General features: G+C 41.5%; 1 protein-coding gene across 5 annotated transcripts in view; it reads left to right on the top strand.

Moving 5' to 3' along the window:
* Positions 1–17,119, top strand: part of LOC129094457 (solute carrier family 12 member 7-like) — a 45,802-nt gene extending 28,683 nt beyond the window's left edge. For 4 of the 5 annotated variants that reach the window (XM_054602636.1, XM_054602638.1, XM_054602637.1 and 1 more), the window contains exons 10-27: positions 1,020–1,231; positions 1,365–1,532; positions 1,724–1,822; positions 2,014–2,071; positions 2,319–2,493; positions 3,416–3,534; positions 3,679–3,777; positions 3,898–4,017; positions 4,150–4,254; positions 7,959–8,127; positions 9,091–9,286; positions 9,388–9,557; positions 10,090–10,221; positions 10,396–10,503; positions 12,241–12,410; positions 13,001–13,015; positions 13,326–13,459; positions 14,559–17,119. In XM_054602636.1, coding sequence (XP_054458611.1) covers positions 1,020–1,231; positions 1,365–1,532; positions 1,724–1,822; positions 2,014–2,071; positions 2,319–2,493; positions 3,416–3,534; positions 3,679–3,777; positions 3,898–4,017; positions 4,150–4,254; positions 7,959–8,127; positions 9,091–9,286; positions 9,388–9,557; positions 10,090–10,221; positions 10,396–10,503; positions 12,241–12,410; positions 13,001–13,015; positions 13,326–13,459; positions 14,559–14,650 — 2,341 coding nt within the window. In that variant the 3' untranslated portion in view covers positions 14,651–17,119. The remainder of the gene's footprint in view (positions 1–1,019; positions 1,232–1,364; positions 1,533–1,723; positions 1,823–2,013; positions 2,072–2,318; positions 2,494–3,415; positions 3,535–3,678; positions 3,778–3,897; positions 4,018–4,149; positions 4,255–7,958; positions 8,128–9,090; positions 9,287–9,387; positions 9,558–10,089; positions 10,222–10,395; positions 10,504–12,240; positions 12,411–13,000; positions 13,016–13,325; positions 13,460–14,558) is intronic. The other variant, XM_054602639.1, reaches the window with a different exon arrangement.
* The last annotated feature ends 7,942 nt before the right edge of the window (positions 17,120–25,061 follow it).

Here is a 25,061-nt window from a genome sequence, read left to right as displayed (position 1 = left end):
ATTTATGCAGAAGTACAAATGGGATGCACTTCATTGCATACATAGTTTGTAGTATTTATGGTCATGGCTGTGAACACTAACTGTATTCAGGGATCGTGTGTGTGACTATGATAGCTGTATTGAAGCTCCAGTATTGCTTGACTCCTGCTGTACATTACTAACACATCTCTCACATTCATCAGAAGCATTGTGGCGACCACACTCGAGTCGCCAAATACGTCAGCTTGGTCATTGGCCCCACATGTCAAACTGGAACACTTTACTGGGCCCCAGTTGTGCTGGGAGTGAAGAAGAGTGTAAAGAATGTTTAAGTTGCTATTAGGCAGGAGGTCCGCATTGGATGGATGGAAGAGTCCAATGTGGAACCAATAGTCCTATTTTAAGATTCATAAGTAAGTTAAGTTACATAATGTCATGTAACATAGTCATCTTGGGTTGCGTAATTAACTACGTAACAAACGTTAGTGTATGTGAGCTTGCTACTGCTCTACTCTGCTTTCATATGGCGGTTACGGCTGATAACAACGCTTTTGTAGCACAAACCCTCCGGTTCCCACCTCGGGTAAATAACGTTAGCTCTGTCAGCGCTGTTATCACTGTTACCGCTGTTTGCACTGTTCAGAACAGCCGTCGCCACCATGTTGAGAGCCGCAGGGGGGCAATCTCTTATACTTCCTCTGATAATCGTATTCAGCGGCATTAATTCAAACCACAATCTTTTCTTCGAACTAACAAAGTTGTTTTTTTGTAAGCATAGAAGTGTATTCTCAAAAGTCAAAACAATCCTGAGTTTAAGCATAGGGCCACTGACCAAGCTGCTGATTTGACAAGTTGGAAGTATGAACGTGTTATGCAAAACACAGCTTTTTTTCAGCCACTTTAAAAAAATAAACGGCAAATCCCTCTTTCATGCATTGTACTCTAAGGCATCTGTTTCCCAGGGAACCAGAGCACCATCTTCCATAACAGATACAGCAGCTTCCATCTAACCACACTGCACTTTTCTCTCTCTTCCTCAGTGTCTGTCTGTTGGGGAACCGATCCCTGAAGAATGATATGTTTGAAACGTGCGCCAAGACGGAGGTCGTGAAAAACGTCACCATGTTCACAGAGCTATGGGGCATCTTCTGTGACAGCAAATACCCCAACGCAACCTGTGACGAATACTTCACCCTCAACAACCTGACGGAGATACAGGCCATACCTGGGCTCCTGAGCGGAGTTATCAAAGGTGAGAAGGAGCAGATTCTTAGTGTTCATCGATCATCTTGTGCCACAAGGCTAAATGATCAGCTCTGTCCAAAAGACTTTCACTGCCCAACGAGAATGAATCCTCATCTTCATCCTCTGTGTCTTTCTGCTAGACAACCTGTGGGGCGACTACGGTCCAGCTGGTACGTACATAGAGAAGAAAAGCCAGCCTTCAGTACAAGCCCAGGACTTATCCAGTGACATAGATAAGCCCTACGTCTTTAATGACATCGCCACCTACTTCACTCTGCTGGTGGGAATATACTTCCCCTCCGTCACAGGTAGATCACATACTATTGATTTGTTAGGATTCTAAGATCATATTGATAAGAAATGATTGTGACCAGGAAATCAATAATATGTTAAATATTGAAACGCTTTGAAAAGAGTCTAACATAATGTGCGCTCGTACCTACATTTAGTAAGGGATCCTAATACATTGTAACTTTTGCGTGTGTGTGATTGATTTCAGGTATAATGGCTGGTTCCAACAGATCTGGTGATCTCAGAGATGCCCAGAGGTCCATCCCAGTAGGAACCATAATGGCAATTCTCACCACCTCTTTCATCTGTATCCTCTCGACATATATTCACACTACTGTACAAACCAGCATATGCATGTGTAGGAAGTATATCAGGTGATGACAGATCGCTGCAACTCTGATTTTGCCAATTTTATTAGGCAAATAAGGCTTTAGGCTTGTTCGTTTACTGCAAAGTAAATAAGACGTGCAAGTATTTCCATCTTAACCTCATGCTCAGACATCTCCTGCGTGGTCTTGTTTGGAGCCTGTATTGAAGGAGTGGTGCTGAGAGACAAGTAAGTGTATTTTAACCTCTGTATCTAAAACAAATGGTGGCAACATTGGTATTTTACAGCTCATAGGTGATGGAACGCTTTTTAAAAATTGGTTTTGAATGGAATGATGTAGGTACAGTTCACAAAGAATACTGTATCAAAGATCAGCCAATGGTTTGAAATGTGGGCGTGGTCATGGGCTGACTCTCATTGGGCCGTCTCCTTTCTGAACTGCCTCTGATTGTATCTGTGCTTGTTGTCGTTTCAGGTTTGGTTACTCGGTGAAGAAGAACCCGGTGATTGGCATTCTGGCCTGGCCGTCTCCCTGGGTGATTGTAATAGGCTCATTTTTCTCCTGCTGCGGGGCGGGGCTTCAGAGCCTCACCGGCGCCCCACGGCTGTTGCAGGCCATCGCTCGGGATGGCATCATCCCATTCTTGCAGGTCAGTATTAGTCAGACCTCTTACAGTCCTGTGTGCTTTTACAGTCAAGCGTCACCCAGCCACTAAATGACTGTTGGGTTTTTCTTACTTTTTGATCTGGTCTTGAATGGATCTTTTCAGCTTCCTCGGATGCCCCATGACACTGCCGTGTGTTGGTGTAATTGCATTACACAGTAACAGCATGTTTAAAGGTTTTTCTCACCTTTATTTTGCGCTGGAGGGTTGATCCAGCTCACTTTTGCTGCAGTAATTTAGTTTACAACTCCCAAATTTAGACCAGCTTCTAGACTAAGCCACTCATTGATGATAACTCAAGACAATGAGCCTCATTCACCAATATCTTCCTGAGTCTTTTTTTTAATTAGAAAAGTCTGTCAGATTCATGACCTGTTCTTAAGCAGCAGAATTGTTCACACCTGTGTTTGTAAATTGAATGTGCATGCCAGTTGATTCTAATTAGGAGATAAACTCCCCTCCAATCCCCCAAAAAGGCCAATAGACTGCAGGGCCGCATGCACACACTAAGAGAGAAAGGAAAAGTTGAGAAAAAATGAGGTCAAGAAAGCCAGAACAACAGTCTGAAGAGAGTGGAGCAAACCTCACAGAAAAAAGTCCATCATGGAATAATCTTGAATAATTGTTTAGTCCATACAATGTCAAAAAATAGTAAAAATAATCCCATCACAATCTCCCAGACCTCAAGGAGATGCATTAACATTTTCTGGTGTTTGTGCTTGATAAATTACCAAAATAATAAATCAGTTATCACATTTAAAATATTCTAAATATGCCACATTGGTTAAGATCCAAACCAAAAAGCAACCAAACATGTAATGCTTCCTATAACATATGAAATTCTAAAGTGTTTGACCTTGATGATAAGATGTGTCAGCTTCTCTCTCTGGTTGTGTCTCTCTCTCAGGTGTTCGGTCATGGGAAGGCTAACGGTGAGCCCACCTGGGCTCTGTTGCTGACAGTGGGGATCTGTGAGATAGGAATCCTCATCGCTTCTCTGGATGCTGTGGCCCCCATCCTCTCCATGTACGTAGTTTAACCCTGTAGAAAACACCATCAGCTGGTCCGCTCTCCATCCAACCTGCTTCCATTCGGTGTTACTTTTTCTTGTCAATTTAATTAGTTATTTCTCTTTTTAATAATCGTTTCTGTTTTTTTGCTACTCTTCAGGTTTTTCCTCATGTGCTATCTGTTTGTTAACCTGGCCTGTGCTGTTCAGACTTTACTCCGCACCCCCAACTGGAGACCTCGCTTCAAGTTTTATCACTGGTAAGAACAGCTTCCTACTAAACGCAGGAAAATGTAAGATGTAAGCTTTCCAACGCTTGATTAAAAACACAGATTTTGGTCCTTACACTTTTATTGATTTGTAGTGTGTGTGTCCCGTAGGACCCTGTCCTTCTTAGGGATGAGCCTGTGTCTCTCTCTCATGTTCATCTCCTCCTGGTACTACGCCCTGGTCGCCATGGTGATTGCCGGTTGTCTCTACAAGTACATTGAATACAGAGGGTAAGTCTGTCAGAGGAAGCTTTACATATTTCAAGCCACTGAGACCGGATAAAACATGTGAACGTGTTATTTTACTCTTAAACATTTGGAAAAAAGGTGAAACTTTTCCCATTTGGACTTTTCTGCTTGCAGGGCAGTGAAGGAATGGGGAGATGGGATCAGAGGTCTTTCCTTAAACGCAGCACGCTACGCTCTCATCCGGCTGGAGGAAGTGCCTCTACACACCAAAAACTGGAGGTGAGAGTGTGTGTGTGTGTGTCCGCTGTGATTTGCTTTAGTCCTAACGAAGCCAGGGGAAGGGACGCACAAAACTTGAGGTGCTATTTACGGGATCTTTATTTCTTGTCATGCCTGGATTGCTTCTGAAGTTACTTACCCTAAAAGTCTTAAATGAAAATCAGTGCAAAATATAGTCCAAACAACCAAAAATAGATCATAAATTCAGTTAAGAAATACTAAATGATGGCACCTATTTAGAGTCGCAGATACTTTGTCAGACTCACGACGGACAGTTAAAAAGAAAAGGATCAATAATTGATGCAGCGGAAATATATGACCTTTTTTTATTCCATTTGTTCTTCTCCCTTGTTATAACTTTGCGCCTCCATTACCCACAATGCAGCTCAACTGCTGACAGTTCAGTCTCGGATTCAGGTGTGTTCTGCTAGTAGTGACTGAAATAGCCTTGAGCCCTCTAGCTTTCAGCAGTGTATTTGGCTTCTGGAGGGATACTGAACTACTTGACTCAACTAGAATAGACTAAGTATATTGTTCTTGCTTTTACAAGTTGATTTTAGCTGTACCTAGGCTGCTTCAGTGTTAATGCTTTTGCAGTTTCTGTTTGTGTAAGGGAGGTGTGGTTTAGTTTCACTAGGTCAATTGCCCTGTTAAGTGCCAGGGGGAGTAGCAATCAGTAGGTAGGTCCTTAACCACTGCTTGTGGCTGGAAGCGTTCTTCCAAGCAAGCGTCGGCAACAGGGCGACTTTTTCAAGCCAGACTTCTTCAAGCAAAGACTTCTCGAGCGTGTACTTGTGGGTCAGTTTGTTTATATTGACTACCATGTGTTTGCATCCTATTTCCGTCCGTTCCTCTGTCTGGTGGTCACGTAGACACTGGGTCACTCCCAGGTGCTGTGACCCCACTAATCTCATCTATCCTACTCTCTCAGCTCATGGTGAGCAAGTGGTGGCAGGGGGTATTGGAATTGCCAGTCGGCAGTGCCGAAAGCTGAGTTCATCTCAGGCTACGCATCCTTGCTCTCCCTCAATTTTCTTGCTCTAACTGAGACCTGGATCACACCAGAAAACACCATCACACCCGCAGCTCTGTCAGATGTGTACTCTTTCTCTCACACTGCCAGAGCTGCGAGGCGAGATGGTGGCACTGGCCTGCTAATTTCCCCAAAATGGAAATACTCTCTTGTCTCTGTTCCACAGTTCTCCCTGTCCTCTTTTGAATTTCATGCTGTTACTGTCACTTATCCAGTCAAGCTCACCATTGTGTGTCAAGTTCCTGGAGGAGCTTGACACACTAGTCTCGCACTTCCATGACGATGGCTAGGCACTCATCATGCTCGGCGACTTCAACATACAAACTAATAAGTTAGAACCTCTGCTTTCCTTCCTCTCCTCCTTTGACCTTTACCACTCCTCTTCTCCTCCTACCCACAAGGCCGGCAACCAGCTGGATCTTATCTTCACTAGACACTGTTCTACTGCTAACCTCTCTGTCACTCCCCTCCAGCTCTCGGACCACTATTTCATGTCCTACTCCCTCTCCCTCTCCTCTCCCCCTTACTTCCTCCACCTACCCACATGGTTTCTACCCGTAGTCACCTCCGCTCCCTCTCCCCCGCTGATCTTTCCTCTTCCGTTACCTCTGCCCTCCCTGACCCTGAATCCTTCTCTCTCCTATCCCCCGATACTGCTACTGATCTTCTCCCCTCCACCCTTTCCTCTTCTTTGGACAACCTCTGTCCCTTCACCTCCAGGCCTGCTCGGCCAACTCCACCTGCCCCATGGCTGTCGGACTCAGTGCGTACTGATAGACGGAGCTTAAGAGAGGCTGAGTTTAAATGGAGAAAAGGCAAACGCCCGGAGGACCTTCTTAACTTCCTATCTCTTCTTTCTACTTTTTCCTCCTCTCTATCTACTGCTAAAGCGGCTTTCTTCCGCTCTAAAATCCTAACCTCTGCTTCCAATCCTGAAAAACTCTTCAAAACTTTTTCTTCACTCCTCCAACCCCCACCCCCTCCTCCTACTTCCTCCCTTCTCCCTGATGATTTTGCCAACTTCTTTGACAAGAAGGTAAACGATATCAGATCCTCCTTCTCTCAGCCTCCCTCTCCCTCTCTACCCTCTCCAGCTCTTCCCCCTCAGCTCCCCCTCCCCTCTCCACGCCCCATCTTACCCTATCTTGCTCCCCTCTCCCCTAACGAGGTCCTCAACCTTGTTACATCTAACCGCCCCACCACGTGCTCCCTTGACCCGATCCCCTCCCCTCTTCTTCAATCTATTGCGATTGAACTCCTTCCTTTCCTCACCCACGCATGCTGACTACGGGGGTTCCACAAGGTTCAGTTCTGGGCCCCCTTCTCTTCTTGCTCTACACAACATCTCTGGGTTCTGTTATTCGCTCGCATGACTTCTCTTACCATTGTTATGCCGATGACACCCAACTGGTCTTGTCATTTCCCCCCGGTGACACTCAAGTGGAGGCACGCATTGCTGCGTGCTTGGCTGACATCTCGAAGTGGATGGCGACACACCACCTGAAGCTCAACCTGGACAAAACCGAGCTACTGTTCCTCCCGGGGAAGGGTTGTCCGCACCGAGACCTGTCCATCACCATTGATGATACCGTGGTGACGCCAACTCGGACTGCGAGGAATCTGGGTGTGACCCTGGACGACCAACTGTCGCTCTCAGCAAACATTGCATCGGTCACACGCTCCTGCGGATTCCTCCTCTACAACATTAGGAGGATTCGCCCCTTCCTCACTGACAAGACGGTGCAGGTGCTCATCCAGGCTCTGGTCATCTCCCGTCTGGACTACTGCAACTCACTACTTGCTGGAGCCCCGGCGTCGGCCATCAGACCTCTGGAGCTTGTCCAGAAAGCTGCAGCTCGTCTGGTGTTCAATCGCCCCAAGTTCTCCCACACAACTTCCCTTCTCCGTTCTCTACACTGGCTCCCTGTAAGAGCTCGCATCCAGTTTAAGACTCTGGTGCTAGCCTACAGGGCAGTGAAAGGAACAGCTCCTTCCTATCTCCAGGCCTTGGTCAAGCCCTACACCCCCTACACTTCGCTCTGCTGCCTCGGGGCGACTGGTTGCCCCGTCGCTCAGAGGTCCCTGTGGCCGATTGACCAGGTCACAGCTTTTTTCTGTCCTGGCCCCACAGTGGTGGAATGAACTCCCCATTGACGTCAGGACAGCAGAGTCGCTGCCCATCTTTCGGCGCAGGCTGAAAACTCACCTCTTCAAGAAGTGCTACCCTGAGCCTTCCACTTAGCACTTATTGTATTCGTATTAGTTTGTTGCACTTATTGTATTAGTTTGTTGCCCTTATTGTATTCGTATTAGTTTGTTTCTGCACTGTACTTTTGCTCTGGTTTATGCTCTTAGATGCTTGTTTAAGAAAGGAGATGCACTTGTTCTCTTGAATACCTATGTTGAATACACTTATTGTAAGTCGCTTTGGATAAAAGCGTCTGCTAAATGACTGTAATGTAAAATGTAATGATGAGCTAGTACACATTTCCTTCTAACGCCAACCCCCCCAGATTTATTTAGATTTTTAAAACACTTGTAGTCTTCAGCCCCGACTGATGCTGACTCAAGTGACATCACTTGAGGTACATATAGAAAGCTTGTAATACTTTATTCTTATTGCTTTTTCCCACCTTGTATTCTACTACTGACATTTCCTCTCTTCCTTCAGGCCTCAGCTGTTGGTGATGTGTAAGCTGGACTCAGACCTGGGGGTGAAACACCCTCGTCTCCTGTCCTTCACGACGCAGCTCAAAGCAGGAAAGGGCCTGACCATCGTCAGCTCGGTCCTGGAGGGAACCTTCATGACCCGGGGCAACGACGCCAAGATGGGAGAGAAGGTTCGTCATGTTAAAGCTACACACTCAGTGGCCATTTTATTAGGCACACCTTTGCAATATACTGCAATTCAATACAACAGCAGAAAGACATAAATTCTTCCTTTATTAAGTTCAGTTTTTCGCAAATGTGTGAGAGTACTGAGTTCATAGTTAAAGGCTTTGTTGTACTCGATTACATTATATTACAAGGTGATTATATTTTATTTTGCCCTTGCTATGTGCATCTACATGATGTGGGCTGAATATTGGAAAATAAACTTGTATTGAACAGTTGTAGATGAATCACATGGTGACCGGTGTTTCTTCTAAAGTTGCCACTGAGTGTATGATATATAATTCAGCATGCAGCTGCAATCATATTAAAGTGATATTATCTGCAAAACAAGCTCATATGCATTAAGAAAACTATAAACATGTTAAAATGAATAGGTGTAATGCAAGATTTACTTTACTTCTGACTCCACTCCAAAATTGTATAAATGGTTTTTTTTCTTTAAAATGATATTTCAAAATTTTCCAGCGAGCGATTGTGTAGGTGTATCATTTGTTTTCTTATCTTTCACATTCACTCTAAATTATGTCAAAATATTTTTTTGAGGCTGCATTAAAAGATTCTCTTTGGCCACTTGGTGGCAGCAAAACAAGCTGGAAACACAACTTATATGAACATTTATCAAGTTATAATTGTTACAGTGGGAAAAAATCAGCCTTGAGTTTGGACTGATAGATGATTTGTTATGTAAGCTAACAAGACAGGATTCAAATCATCATTGGTCATGCTTGAGTGTGTTTATGTTTTGTTTTTTTTAAGTTTCAGAAAGAGTTCTATACGAACTAAAGTCATGTTAAAAACAGTATAGAGTATATTTCAACTTTAATCTAAATCTCAAAATGTTGCTCACAATTCAAACAGTTTTATCGTCCTTTCCCTCTCCTTTCCCCCCCTTCACTTGGTCCATGCAGAACTTGAAAGCAGCCATGGCAGCAGAGAAGATGAAGGGTTTCTCCCACGTGGTGGTGTCCTCCAACCTGAGAGACGGTTTCTCCCTGCTCGTCCAGTCAGCGGGGCTGGGAGGAATGAAACACAACGCCGTCCTGATGGCCTGGCCGGCTGGCTGGGGAGAGGCCCGGGACTCCTCTTCTTGGAGGAACTTCATAGGTAAAACACACACAGCAGCGTCGCCAAAATCAAATCAAACGTGCAAAGACTACAGAACCCTGACATAAAATACATTTGAAATGCTCTCTCTCTCTCTGCAGAAACAGTGAGAGAGACAACGGCGGCCCATCAGGCTTTGCTGGTTGCCAAGAACATCGACCATTTCCCCGGCAACCAGGATCGTCTGAAGGAGGGAACCATCGATGTGTGGTGGATCGTACATGATGGGGGACTTCTCATGCTGCTGCCATTTTTACTAAGTCAACACAAGGTGTGTGTTGTATAAATTGTCTTTTCCTTTTGGATTATTTAATACATTTTTATGAACTGAATTTTTCACATTTTGATAAAATAGACTTTAAAAATGTAATTAAAACTACACTGTACATAGACGCTTTAAGCATATTTTACTGTGTGCATAATTAAAATGATTATTATTTTATGAAACAATTTTTTTTCTTGAGGTCCGTCAAAATTAAGATTAAATTATCATTCCTCTATAACCTTCTTCTTCTTTCTTCTGCTGTCTTCTATCAAGTAGCTTATAATAACGGATTTTTAGCTAAATGCAGCCTTCTGTAATATTAATTAATTGATATGTAGAGGCTGTAAATCTTCACTCATAATAATAGAAAATGGACATTGTATTGCTCTACGTGATTATTTTGAGATTGCATAATTGCTGAAAGTTTTCTGCTCACGTGTCCCTCCTAAAGTAAGGTCCCAGTTAGGATTCAGTGCTCCCTTGTATTGGCAGCTTAACTGTGTTTAAACAGCAGCTGATTTATCTCTGATCTCTGCAGGTGTGGAGGAAGTGTAAAATGAGAATCTTCACGGTGGCCCATATGGACGACAACTCCATCCAGATGAAGAAAGACCTCCAGATGTTCCTCTACCATCTACGTCTGGATGCGGTGGTGGAGGTGGTGGAGATGGTGGGACGGTTTTTTCTATTCAGTTGTATCTAATGATGGTTGAGCCAGTTGGTTGTAGTCTTACCTGCCCTAGGGCAAGATACGGAAAGGCTACCTGTTTCTCTAAACTGCCCTTAATGGGAACATTAACCAAATCCATCGAGTACTACAAATCTGTTGTGTGTGTCCCTCCAGCAAGAAAGCGACATCTCAGCCTTCACCTACGAGAAGACGCTGGTGATGGAGCAGAGGTCTCAAATGCTTAAACAGATGCAGCTGTCCCGCACTGAGAGGGAGAGAGAGGTACGTGACACTGTCGTTTGACACTGTAAGAAGTCTGGTAAAAACATAATGTTGAAAGTTGATATCTATTTCATTACACAAACATTATAAGTGTTTCTAACCAACAGCATCAAGATGTAGGAGTGAAAAATCTGCAATGTTAATGTAATATAATAGTAATTAAGTTTAGTTCAACTGAGCCTTTGCTAAGCCCCCCTTGTGATTGGACAACGGGCTCAGATTCAGAGCATCACAGATGTATCGCGCGGCTCCATAAAGAGGAAGAAGCCTTCAGGTGCCCCTTCCTTCAACGCCCTGTGCATACAGGAAGACGAGGTATCTGCGGCGACCAAATGGCCCGTACAAGCCAACCACGATTTCATTGGTCCATCCATTTATCATGCCATCCTTTCCTCGCATCATAATCCATTCACAACACCTGCGATGCTTTCAACAGTGAGGTCATTAGAATCTGAACTCAGGGATAAAATATTTATTTCGATGCTGATTGGGCAGAGACGAAGGGACATGAAGCTGCCACTAGAGGGAGACAGATTCCTCACTGAGTGCCTTTAAATGTGCACCAGACTCTCAGTACTTGAAGTCTACATGAGATTCAATCCAGTTACTACTAACCACTACATCCTTTCCCTCAGGTTCTAACACACAAAATGTGTCAAAATGTTATGGATCATGTTTGTTTGTAGCAAAAGAGTTGTGGGTCCTGGAGGATTCCCAATCCATTTAGTGGACATATTTTTGGGGACCAAAGTGAGGAGTAATGTGATGTTTAAAACTAAAAAGTCTGCATTATAGAATATAAATGATTTTATTGTCGTGCTTGAATATTTTTTGCACGAGGCAGCTGGATCACCAAACTACTAGGTAAGAGAAAAATAATAAAAACAAGTGCCTGGATGAGGCTCACCTGATTTTGCTTTAATTGTTGTTACAAAGGCACTTTAAATTGAAAGATATACTAGATTTCAGTGTTTCTGAAGTGTATTATAACTAAGATTTCACATGATAATTAAATTAGTCTTTAGAACTTTTAAAAATGTCATCAAAAGGAGTTGCACAAGCATCTGTCTTGTCATTTTTAAGCATGTGTGTTCATTTCCACCGTGTTTTCTACACCAGACATTTAGACGTACCATTAAAAGAAAAGTTAGAGCGTCTCAAGCTTCAGTTATATGAGCCCTCAAAAGTATTCTGATCTGTAAGAGGAAGAGAAAAGAGAGAGATTTTATTATAAAATATAGTTATTTTGCATATAACAAGAGTTCACAATTGACACAGACAGGCAGAATTAGAACTTGGAAAATGTCCTTTTTTTATATCACTGTCTTTAAAGGGGCTCACATTGACAGAGTAGGACGTTTAGTATATTGTAAAAGACAGTGTGTGTTTCTGTGTTCTTTTCCTGCTTGTGCTGTCATCACCATAAACCTGTCTGCCCTATAAATAACTACATCTACATTTAAATAATTTGTCATATCATCTTCTGGTCATATTTTCACATCCTGCATAATGACATAGTTGCAATGACAATTAACTTTGTGGTTAAAATGTACACAAATGCTAAGATAAAATACAGGATGCGACTAAATAGTAATATAGAATCATTTTGATCGTTTGGCCTTTTCTAGAAAGGATTTAAATGGAGATCCAATGCTTTATTACTAGGAGTTAGAAAGATTGAGGATGTTACATGGCAACAAACTGACTTTTTAATCATCTGACTTCTCCTTTGTTTAGGCCCAGTTAATCCACGACCGGAACACGGCGTCTCATTCCGCAATGAACGACAGAGAAGCAGGCGCCACGCCGGATCGTGTCCACATGACCTGGACCAAAGACAAACTGGTCAATGAGAGGAACAGACAGAGAGAAGGCATGGGAGTTAAAGACATCTTCAACATGAGACCGTGAGTAGATCTAGCAGCGCTGCTTTGTTAAAGTGCCCTCAAACATTATGTTTATTTTCAATTCAACACAAACAATATGATAAATCTGTTGGGTTAAATATTTTTATTATTATCTTAATGTATTGTACTTTTATAATTATTGTTATTATATGTATTGTATGTATTTAGCTATAATGCAGGTACTACTTTTGACAGATTTGAAATTGTAGTTATCAAGAGGCTTCTTGCCATTTTAGAAATTATAGCACTTAATTGACCCATCACTAAGTCCCGCCCCTCGATCGCAGACTGGCCAATCGGGGCGTTCCATCGACCACTTACAACAGTGATTGACGGAGTAGCAGCGGGGGGCCGGGCTTAGCAAAATGGACATATCCCATTGTATCGTTCAAGGGTTGTCCCCTTAAGTGCATTCAATAATCTTGCCATTGGCTTGTAGTTTATAATGTATTGTGTTAATTGTTTGACGGCAGAGGATTGCTTATTATCCAAGACCTACCTACATCTAGATCATCTAAAAATAAATCAGGGAGCAGTCCTTATTATTGCCTTAATGTTTCATATGTTGTCTTTTTACTCCATTCCTCCAGCGAGTGGGAAAATCTGTAAGTCACTTTATCTTTTGCTTTTGTTTGCACGTGCATTCGCTCTCTGTGCATATGCGATGTGTGAAAATAATGTCTGTGCTGGCATGTTTGCTTTAAAGTAGATCACCAGTTCAGTTTGCATGCTGCTGCATGATGACAAATATGATGCTGCATGTGCATTTACCTCCAAGATCATCAGATTCCCAGCCACTCATACTGTGCTACCTGTAGATTGATCATACGATTATCAAACTGAAAACAGCCCTCTGACCTTGAGACTAATGGCAGGATAACCGATGCTCTCATACATGTCTGTGGTCCAACGTAGAAACCAGTCCAACGTGCGGAGGATGCACACAGCTGTGAAGCTGAACGAGGTGGTGCTAAAGAAGTCCCGCGACTCCCAGCTGGTCCTGCTCAACATGCCGGGCCCGCCGAAGAACAAGAAAGGGGACGACAACTGTATCCTTTTTCAGCTTATCAGCCATTCATTCAGTGAACAAGTCATTCCGTCATTTAGTCAGAGAAAGTTTGACGTATTAAAGGAATAGTTCAAAGATTTTAGGAAATCCGCTGATTCGCTTTCTTGTCAATAGTACACAACATATCAAGCTGCAGGCGGTTAGCTTAGCTTAGCACAAAGAGTGGAAATAGAGAGAAGCAGCTATCCTGGCTGTGTTCAAAGGGAACAAATTCCACATACCAACACCATGAGACGTCACTAACAATATTTATTTATTTATTTATTTAAAAGGATCCCCATCAGCTGATGCCAATGGCACCAACTAATCTTCCTGTGGCCCGAAATCCAGAACAAATTATAAATTTTATACGTACACGATACATGATGTATCTTTTTAGTTTAAAGCGTAAAGAAGATTTGAATAAGAGGTTATGTGGGACAAATCCATACCACAAATAAGGCAGATATTGTTTCCTTAAGGTAAAGCCATGCTAGCTTTTTCCCATTGTTTCCAGTATTTATTGCTAAGCGAAGCTAATAGAGTAGCAAAAGGTCATGAGCGAGACCTCTCTTGTGTCCTTTTCCAATGGCAGTCATCTTATCCATTCAAATTAAGCCATTAGGCATATCTTTCTCTCTTTGGACACAGCCATGCTTAATGCTATGCTAAGCTAACCAGCCACTGGCTGTAGCTTCACACTTACCATACATTAGAATGCTTTAGAATCGATCCTCTAATTTAACTCTCTCCAAACTCTTAAGTGAATATTTGTTTCTCCCAAAATGAATCACTATTTCATTTAGTTTAATCGTAAATAAACTAATCCAAAAATGAGGTGCATAGTTCTCTAACAATTTAGAGAACTATGTAGTGAAGTTCAAGTTTAAAGAAACATCAAATTTAAATACTCAATTAGAGTACAAGCACTTAAAATTTGTGCCTAAGTACAGTTCTTGATTAAATTCCATCACTGACAGGAGCATTTTTCACACCCAGAATTTGAGGTTTTCAAAGATGTAATAAGTGAATAAATCTGAATATAGCAGCATGTGTTGCTGTGACGTGCAGTATGTCCTTAACCAGAATGTGCCTCACAGATATGGAGTTTCTGGAGGTCCTCATGGACGGCCTGGATCGCGTCCTGTTGGTTCGTGGTGGTGGTCGGGAGGTCATCACCATCTACTCGTAGCACCGAGAGGTTCATAAATGTTTTTGGTAGAAACACTGTTGGGCAGTGGGACCCCAGAGGGCCGGGGGTTGGCGAAGGGAAAAGGCAGGACTTTGAGATGGATCATGGACAAAGATGTAGGACAGAGGAAGTACAGTACCCTCCCTGTCACACTGTTGGGGGGAAAAAAGGAGGACCATGATCGCTGGGAAGGACAGGGGGGGTTCTACCTGCAGCACAGCCTGAGCTCAGTGCATGGTCTGGGTCCACAGAGGGCTCACTGCACCCCCCTATTCCTAAGGCTCCATTATCCCACCACATCTTTACAATGTAGAACGACAGCTGTGTGGCTGCACCGTGGAGATGTTCTTTCCTCAGCTGAACTGTGTTTTCTGAAAAAGCTGTCATTTCAGTACCTTTGCTGAAACTTTTCACTGATGTGCCCTGACTGTAGAGTTGAACATGTTTTTAAGCCATTATATTTTACAGAATATCATATGTGCCTCATGTCAATGCATCAGAAGCCAAAGTCCCATTGATGAGTAGACAGTTTAAGGGCAAACATGGCATAATTGATTGTGATATATATATTGTCTTGGACATTGCTTATAAACTGTTTGTGTTGTCACAGATAACATTAGTGTGCCTGGTGGTTTTGAAAAGGAGGTGAAAATGCAAGAGCAAATGCAACTTTTGTGATTTTAGCAATTTAGTATATTTTTAGTTAAGTTGACGATGTATTTGACTGATAAATTTGTATTGGCGCAAAATGTTAAGGTGTGTGCTTGAGTACATAAAAAGCTGGTATGCGCTGATGAGGAAAACTGAGCAACATGGAGCCTATATAGTAGTATTTCATTTAATATTGTTACTGTTTTTAAGTACAATGTGTCATGTGTTGCTTCAACAAAAAAAGACACCAACAAACCGAGAAAGTCTGGAACTCTGACAAGCTAATTCACAAAGAATGGATTGCGGCTGCTGATAGCACCATGAATTTAATCATTTGCAACCGCTATCTAAGGGTTTAATTCACTAGAGATATAGGCTAATGATATAGGCTCAAACACACCCATAATGTTTTGAATTGAGTTCTATTAGCCACTTTGCTTTGAATCTGATTGAGATTGTCCATTTGGCAAAGAATGAATGTTGTCTTTGCGCCAGGAACTCTGTAGGCAGAACAATGGAGGCGAGAAAAAATGAAATGTTCAGACTGCGAGCTACAGGCCTGGACCGACGAGGAGCAGAGTCATTCCTATAACCTTCAGTCAGAGAATTTAAACGTGACGGAGGGAAACCCTAGTTGGGATTATTTTTCATTGGAAATTTGCCGAAAATAGGCTCTGTTACAAACACAAAGTCTTTGATACTTAAACATTTTTGTTCGGCAAGATAATTGTCCCAAATGACCACCACTTTAATGATTCCTGCGCGAAATGTATGAATATTTCTACTTTAAATATATAAACGTAGCACAATTTCTTGGTAGGGCAGTAGGCGGTGCATTTGAGAATTTTAACATTTATTTTGTCTTATTTGTACAGGTTTAGCGACCTGCAAAGGCTGCGGAATCCCTTTGTGAATTCGCCCTTTAGTCTTTAGTCTGCAAAATACAGAAACACTCGTGTGTTGGGTCGCTTTGTATGTTTCCTGTGTCCCCGTAGAAGGAGGACTTCAACATAACATACAACACAAAATAATGAAAAGTAGTTGATGCTTTGGACTTAACATGAGAATGTGGCTGTTTTTAAATTACATCTTCTGGTTGATATGCTGACACAATGTCTCCAGACACCCAAGAGGTTTGCATGCCTGTATTATAAAGATGGTTGCTGCTGATTCGTCTCACCCTTGAAAGTAAAGAAAAAAACACAAGCACAGCAGTACTTTAGGTAAAACTACTTGTTTAAAAGTGGAAATATTCTAGTTTTGTTTGTTTCTGGGTGTGTAGGAATAACTTGTTTCTTAACTCTTTCAAAGTGCTGGAATATAAACTGTACAAAAGCTGAATGCAGAGTTCCTTTAACTAGGAAGCATGTATTTTACAGTTATCAATCATCCACCTGGGTTTTCTCCAGATAATATGAGATTATCTGTTCTGCCATCAATTATTCTGCAAAATAACGGCACCAACAATAAATCGTGACAACAGATTATACACTTATGTTCATCTCTATCGGTGCTTTAGGGACCATTTGTTCCTATAAATAATAACCCACAGGTCTGTTTTTATTCAGAAAAACTCCCATAACATGACATGAAACATGCAGAAAAGAGGCGGGAAAATGCCAAAGCAGGAAGTAAGGAGACAAAAGGAAATGAAAAAGGAAATATGGCTGAATGACTAGTTGGTCAGATTTAGATCACTGTGATTTCTCAGATTTTCCTCTTCTCATCTTTAAAATATTCATCCTATTAGCAGTTCAGTAATTGAGACGTAATAACGTTTCTTTATTTTTTCATTTCTGTAATTGCAATCGTTATTAAAAATCCCTGATTTCCTATTGTAACATAAACCAGAAGGTGATTCCTTTTTTTGTGCGGTGAAATACGTTCCCTTCTGACCCAGATGGGAGCCGAGCTGGATCGTTGTCACCTCTTACGTAACTGACCGAGGACTCAGTCTCCAAAAATCAATTTCATCCCAAAATCATCATTGTCTGTTGGAACAAAAAAGGACAAAGGCAATCTTGGAGCTGCAGTATGAAGCTTGGCCTTGGATAAATGGCTTCCTGTTTGAATGGTTAGCTGGGTCACCATGCATAGAACAACAAAAACAACAACACCGACCTCGGTCTGATGCTCTGATCACTGTCTGAGCTACATCTCTGTTACACTCTGTGCTGTCGGTACTGTTCACTCTGCACTCACTTTAAAGCACAGGCTGTGTTTTGCTGAGATTCAGGACAGCTAACTCAATTTGGACCTTTATTGTTTCCCCAAATGGGAATCTTGTATGTTGGCTAGGATGCACATAAAAAAGTGTCCCTGTATAAAACAATTCATAGAGCTTATAAAAAACAAAACAAGGAAAATGATGGGTTCGCATCTTACTTCGTGCAAATGTGGTTTTAACATCCAAAGATTTGCAGGAGCTTTGCCGACTTGCTTCTGTCGTATGAGTTCAGCTCAACAGAAGTGCAGCATGCAGTCATGATGCTTCATGAGAGATGTCCTCTACTGGCCCTGGCTCAGATGTACATATTATGAGATTATGAATGGCACAAGCATGCATATATACAGTGGATATAAAAAGTCTACACACCCCTAAAAAATATGAGACAAAGATAAATCATGTCCGAACTTTTTCCACCTTTAATGTGACCTATAACGTGAACAATTCAATTGAAAAACAAACTGAAATCTTTTAGGGGGAAAAATAAAAAACTTACAATAACCTGGTTGCATAAATATGCACACCCTTAAACTAATACTTTGTTGAAGCACCTTTTGATTTTATTACAGCACTCAGTCTTTTTGGGCAGGAGTCTATTAGCATGGCACATCTTGACTTGGCAATATTTGCCCACTCTTCTTTGCAAAAGCGCTCCAAATCTGTCAGATTGCGAGGGCATCTCCTGTTCACAGCCCTCTTCAGATCACCCCACAGATGTTCAATTGGATTCAGGTCTGGGCTCTGGGTGGCCATTCCAAAACTTTAATCTTCTTCTGGTGAAGCCATGCTTTTGTTGATTTGGATGTATGCTTTGGGTCGTTGTCGTGCTGAAAGGTGAAATTCCTCTTCATCTTCAGCTTTCTAATGGAAGCCTGAAGGTTTTGTGCCAAAATTGACTGGTATTTGGAACTGTTCATAATTCCCTCCACCCTGACTAAGGCCCGGTTCCAGCTGAAGAAAAACAGCCCCAAAGCATGATGCTGCCACCACCATGCTTAACTGTGGGTATGGTGTTCTTTGGATGATGTGCAGTGTTGTTTTTGCACCAAACATACCTTTTGGAATTATGGCCAAAAAGTTAAACCTTGGTTTCATCAGACCATAACACATTTTCCCACATGCTTTTGGGAGACTTCATGTGTGTTTTTGCAAAATTTTGCCGGGCTTGGATGTTTTTCTTCGTAAGAAAAGGCTTCCGTCTTGCCACCCCACCCCATAGCCCAAACATGTGAAGAATACGGGAGATTGTTGTCACATGTAGTACACAGCCAGTACTTGCCAGAAATTCCTGCAGCTCCTTTAATGTTGCTGTATGCCTCTTGGAAGCCTCCCTGACCAGTTTTCTTCTCGTCTTTTCATCAATGTTGGAGGGACGTCCAGTTCTTGGTAATGTCACTGTTGTGCCATATTTTCTCCACTTGATGATGACTGTCTTCACTGTGTTCCATGGTATATCTAATGCCTTGGAAATTATTTTGTACCCTTCTCCTGACTGATACCTTTCAACAATGAGATCCTTCTGATGCTTTGGTGCTCTCTGCAGACCATGGCTTTTGCTGTAAGATGCAACTAAGAAAATGTCAGGAAACTCCTAGTAGAACAGCTGAACTTTATTTGGGATTAATCAGAGTTACTTTAAACGATGGCAGGTGTGTACTGACTACTATTTAACATGAGTTTGAATGTGATTGGTTAATTCTGAACACAGCCATATCCACGGTTATAAGAGGGTGTGCACACTTATGCAACCACATTATTTTATTTTTGTATTTTTTATTTTTCCCCCTAAAAGATTTCAGTTTGTTTTTCAATTGAATTGTTAACGTTATAGGTCACATTAATGGTGGAAAAAGTTCTGAAATGATTGATCTTGGTCTCAATTTTTTACATCACAAAAACCTGGCATTTTAACAGGGGTGTGTAGACTTTTTATATCCACTGTATGTATTATTTATGTGCTACTGTATGTGCGTAGGGTGGCAGGTCGTTGGTGTGTTTTTTCAACTAGACAGGCCACCAAAAACCTAAATTGTTGTTTTATTTTGAATAGATCTGGGTTGATCCGTCTTAACATGGAAGACGAGCCAATACTGGCTCTGAAGAGAGGGTTTTATTAACCCTTTATATAATTGAATAGAGCTGAAGAGGCTAAAATGACCTTACAAAGATAAATGAACACAAAAAGAAGTGAACACAAAGAGGAGAATGTAAAATGGCAGACCAGACCATTTTAGACACAAAGGGGTAACAAAGACACACAATACCAACTAAACCACGATTAAACAAAACAGGACAGTTAGTCTATCAGTATAAATATGTTTGGCAATTAAAAAAATACAAACAAGCTAATGTACTCTGAACAAATAAACTAATATCTACCAGAATTTATAATCCCAACACCCCCCCATGATGTGGCAGTCTTTTGGTACAGTCTGATTGGCCACTTCCTGTATTTTTAAGCTCTGCTTTAGATGGCACACCTTTTGCTCCAGCTCAACATGAGGTCCATCCAGCTGCAACAGCAACAAGCAGCAACAGAACACTCAACTCTGGTAACTCAATGAAATAGAAGTTTGGACAACTTAAGGCAAACCAAAGTGACTGAAAAGATATTAAGTAAATGTTTGAAACAAATAAAAACCTATGTGCTGCCAATAATATTAAATCAATGAGGAAAAACTCTGTCTTTATGTTATCTTTTTGCTGATGTGTCCTCAAAGTGCATGAGGTCACAGGGTTCACTGTATGCTGGAGGGTTACAGACATCAGGTGCGGCCCTCACAAACAAGGCACAGTGCTTCACATCAAACCCTCCGTCATACAGTCATGAGAAATAACCCACACCCATTCCATGTCAGGCTGAAGGTTAACCATTGTCTTGTCCCCCCTCAGGATGAAGTGTGACTTCCTGTTTAGCGCTACTTGGTAAAATGTTTGCAAGCTAACATGAAAAAGTAAGTAAATATTACACCTGCCTATAAAGTTAGTCCTGATAAAGGTATGTTTTTTCTCATCCTAGTGTTTTGCATGTTGACATAGATAATAACTTTCTTCGATGACATCATATTCAGTATATTTATATTTTATATTCCTAAATGTATACAGTTTTTTCTAGTCCATTGATTAGCCCACAGTGTTTTTACTCACAGGGTCTGCTAACAGTGCATCATCTTCCCACAGCTTTCTCTGACCTTCCGGTAACACCAGAAGCTTTGGCTAAAAAGCTTTTTTCTTTTCTTCCACTTACAGTGGTACGGAAAGTATTCAGACCCCTTTAAATTTTTCACCCTTTGTTTCATTGCAGCCATTTGCTAAAATCGAAAAAGTTCATTTTTTTTTCTCATTAATGTACACTCAGCAACCCATCTTGACAGAAAAAAACAGAAATGTAGAACTTTTTGCAAATTTATAAAAAAACCAAAACTGAAATATCACATGGTCATAAGTATTCAGACCCTTTGCTCAGTATTGAGTAGAAGCACCCTTTTGAGCTAGTACAGCCATGAGTCTTCTTGGGAATGATGCAACAAGTTTCTCACACCTGGATTTGGGGATCCTCTGCCATTCTTCCTTGCAGATCCTCTCCAGTTCTGTCAGGTTGGATGGTGAACGTTGGTGGACAGCCATTTTCAGGTCTCTCCAGAGATGCTCAATTGGGTTTAGGTCAGGGCTCTGGCTGGGCCAGTCAAGAATGGTCACAGACTTGTTCCGAAGCCACTCCTTTGTTATTTTAGCTGTGTGCTTCGGGTCATTGTCTTGTTGGAAGGTGAACCTTCGGCCCAGTCTGAGGTCCTGAGCACTCTGGAGGAGGTTTTCTTCCAGGATATCTCTGTACTTGGCCGCATTCATCTTTCCTTCAATTGCAACCAGTCGTCCTGTCCCTGCAGCTGAAAAACACCCCATAGCATGATGCTGCCACCACCATGTTTCACTGTTGGGATTGTATTGGGCAGGTGATGAGCAGTGCCTGGTTTTCTCCACACATACCGCTTAGAATTAACGCCAAAAAGTTCAATCTTGGTCTCATCAGACCAGAGAATCTTATTTCTCATAGTTTGGGAGTCCTCCATGTGTTTTTTGGCAAACTCTATGCAGGCTTTCATATGTCTTGCACTGAGGAGAGGCTTCCGTCGGGCCACTCTGCCATAAAGCCCCGACTGGTGGAGGGCTGCAGTGATAGTTGACTTTGTGGAACTTTCTCCCATCTCCCTACTGCATCTCTGGAGCTCAGCCACAGTGATCTTTGGGTTCTTCTTTACCTCTCTCACCAAGGCTCTTCTCCCACGATTGCTCAGTTTGGCTGGACGGCCAGGTCTAGGAAGAGTTCTGGTCATCCCATACTTCTTCCATTTAAGGATTATGGAGGCCACTGTGCTCTTAGGAACCTTGAGTGCTGCAGAAATTCTTTTGTAACCTTGGCCAGATCTGTGCCTTGCCACAATTCTGTCTCTGAGCTCCTTGGGCAGTTCCTTCGACCTCATGATTCTCATTTGTTCTGACATGCACTGTGAGCTGTAAGGTCTTATATAGACAGGTGTGTGCCTTTCCTAATCAAGTCCAATCAGTTTAATTAAACACAGCTGGACTCCAATGAAGGAGTAGAACCATCTCAAGGAGGATCAGAAGAAATGGACAGCATGTGAGTTAAATATGAGTGTCACAGCAAAGGGTCTGAATACTTATGACCATGTGATATTTCAGTTTTTCTTTTTTAATAAATTTGCAAAAATTTCTACATTTCTGTTTTTTTCTGTCAAGATGGGTTGTACATTAATGCGAATGGCTGCAATGAAACAAAGAGTGAAAAATTTAAAGGGGTCTGAATACTTTCCGTACCCACTGTATGTCTGAGAGCTTAATCTGGGAAAAGAACTAAAGAGGGAAAGACCTCACAGACTGCATTCCCTTCCTAAAAGTGGTTTAGGAAGGGAATGCAGTCTGTGAGGTCAGAGGATGAGGGGGGAGAGGAGGAAAGGGGAGAGTACCCTTTCTTTTCTTTCCGAGCCATTATCATTCCACGTGTGCTAATAGTGGGGTGTTAACATCACAACATGGATAATTCCACTGAGACTCCCTCTGATCTTGATGACCCCTGATGCTTGGGACATACGTCCAGCTCTAAACTGGACCAGTTTCTGTACGCTGCTGTTAAATGTAAAACAAAAGACTAAACACTAGACTTAGACTTATGGGTATTTGTGCGTTGTAAAAAAAAAAAAAAAAAAAAAAAAAAATCTGTTTGTGATCAGTATGGACAGAGTGTAAGGGTGTGACTATAAAGGTCTAAAAATATTTTCTTGTGTGACTGATTAAAGCACAGAACAATTGGGTGATGCAAAATTTACATGCCTGAGTCAAATTACCTTTCTGGAGTGAATGGTCTCTGTTTAAATTTAAAATATTAATTTGTTCGTAGTTTTGGAAATCAATCAATAACCGTCAGACAGGCTGTGTTCCAAACAAGGTGGCCCCCTTCCTCACAGCCACAGATCCATAATGATGGTCCTGCCTTATGACCTGATGATGGGGCCCTGTATCAAAGTCTAGTTTTAAAGGTGAAATGATGCAACTTTAAAACAAATAATGAACTCAATCATCCTCTTTCAAATAAAAAGGTAAATTCAAAAACCGTTGCTCAGTTCCATACATAGTTGACTTTAGTTATTTTCACTTGTGGTACCTGGAAGCGGCTCGTCGACCTCCAGGGTCCATATTATTACGTATGTTTGCATTCCATCCATGATATTGTGCTTTGATTTACCCATAAATAATTTTGTTATTTTTGTCTGTACTGCACACATGACATCTTTTGCATGTTTGTCCTAGAAGAGAGATCCCTCCTCTGTTACTTATTTGTCGGTTTCTCATTTCTGAATAGAGGGTGTATATTGTACAGCTTGTAGAGCCCCTTGATACAAAGTTGTAATATTGGAGGATACAGATCAAATTGACTGATTTTTCAAATAAAGTTATTATTGTTCAAATTATAACTAATTAAATGAGTAAATGGGATCAGGTAGTATTATTACACCAACGTAGACCTACTGGTTGTTTAATGGTTCTCAGGGCATATAATGAAGCTGCCATTTGTAATTTCCTGTTTGCACCATACCTAATGAGAATTTAGAGGCTATACACAGAGTGCATACATAGAAGATGGGAAGTGGGTTGACAATAAAAACAGATTAATTTGGCCATGCCATTTGCTATACAACCCTATTCATTAATTCACAATTCATTTATTTATTTTATTTATTGATTGAAGTGTTCTTGGAATATTTAATCTCAGTCTAATATTAGCTGCAATTATGAAAGAAAAAGGTGAGGATAGAGTTGGAATGGTACCCATATATTTAAGATGGATACAAAAGTGAATAGATTAAACATACATGTATATCATAGTATCATCATTTAAAAGGAACTTGAGTCAAATAGCAGGTTAGGAGAGAGGGTCCACTCAGTGAGTAAGGGGGGAGTTTTCTTTCCTTCAAGAGAGTCAAATTTCCCAACTCAGTGGGTCTGAGAGTCACTCTGCTCCGAACTGAGAGAGCCTTTGTACACACAGAGAGAGAGAGAGAGAGAGAGCAGCAGTGTGACTTGAGGTCTGCACAGTGAGGCAGAGGGACCACGGCGTTTGACGGGGTTTCATCACAAACATACACTTGGAGTTCACTTCCAAACCTGGATTTTTATTACTTTACTCGCTAAAATGTTTCAAGGGTAAGGCAATTTAATTAAACTTTTACATTTACATCTTCTGTGCGTAAAGAAAGCAGATTGGACTTTACCTGACTTTACCATCCATTTCTTTATCATCTTTACTTCAGCCTCTCCTCAGAGTGGACCAACAATGTAGCAACATTTATTCAGCTTTCTTAGGTTGAGAAACATTTCAATCGTAACGTCTGCGATTGTAAATTATTGACCTTTTTACACATGTTTTTGGCATTATGTTTTAAGTCTGCATAAAATGCAACTTGTGTGACTGATGTGTCTCCTCAGGTGGTCTCTTGCCCTGCATCCAGTCCTGCTGTGTTGGCTGGCCGCTGCCCTGCAGGTTATAGAAGGTAAGAGCCATGCTGACGCTCTTTACCGACACTATAACGAAATATACAGGAGAATAGGATGGCTAGAACAGTTTTAAACTGTTGACATTAAAGGAGCACTTTCTCATGTTGATAAAGCCCCAACTAATTTAATTTAATTTCATCCAATACCATTAGAAAATGTTACAACCATGAAAAACAATTAAGTCTTATTGATCTACATTTTAAACTAATTACATTTCTTTGATGGGACTGTATTTGCTTCAGATGACTGCCCATGTATCATGTTAGGGGTCAGTGAAGTTTTAATGTTGACCAGGTAAAGTAATAATATTAGTCAACTTGTGGCAGTAAAAACATGTTTCCAGTTAAAGTTAAAGGCAAAATTGATGACCATATAGATTGATCTTGACTAATAATCCAGACGTCATAGTTTTTAAAGCGCAGATGTAGCCTTTATTAATTCAAAGTTCAACGTGAAAATGTT

Source organism: Anoplopoma fimbria, chromosome 8 (genome assembly GCF_027596085.1).
Source record: "Anoplopoma fimbria isolate UVic2021 breed Golden Eagle Sablefish chromosome 8, Afim_UVic_2022, whole genome shotgun sequence".
Lineage (NCBI taxonomy): Eukaryota > Metazoa > Chordata > Actinopteri > Perciformes > Anoplopomatidae > Anoplopoma > Anoplopoma fimbria.
This window is presented reverse-complemented; position numbering and strand designations above follow the sequence as displayed.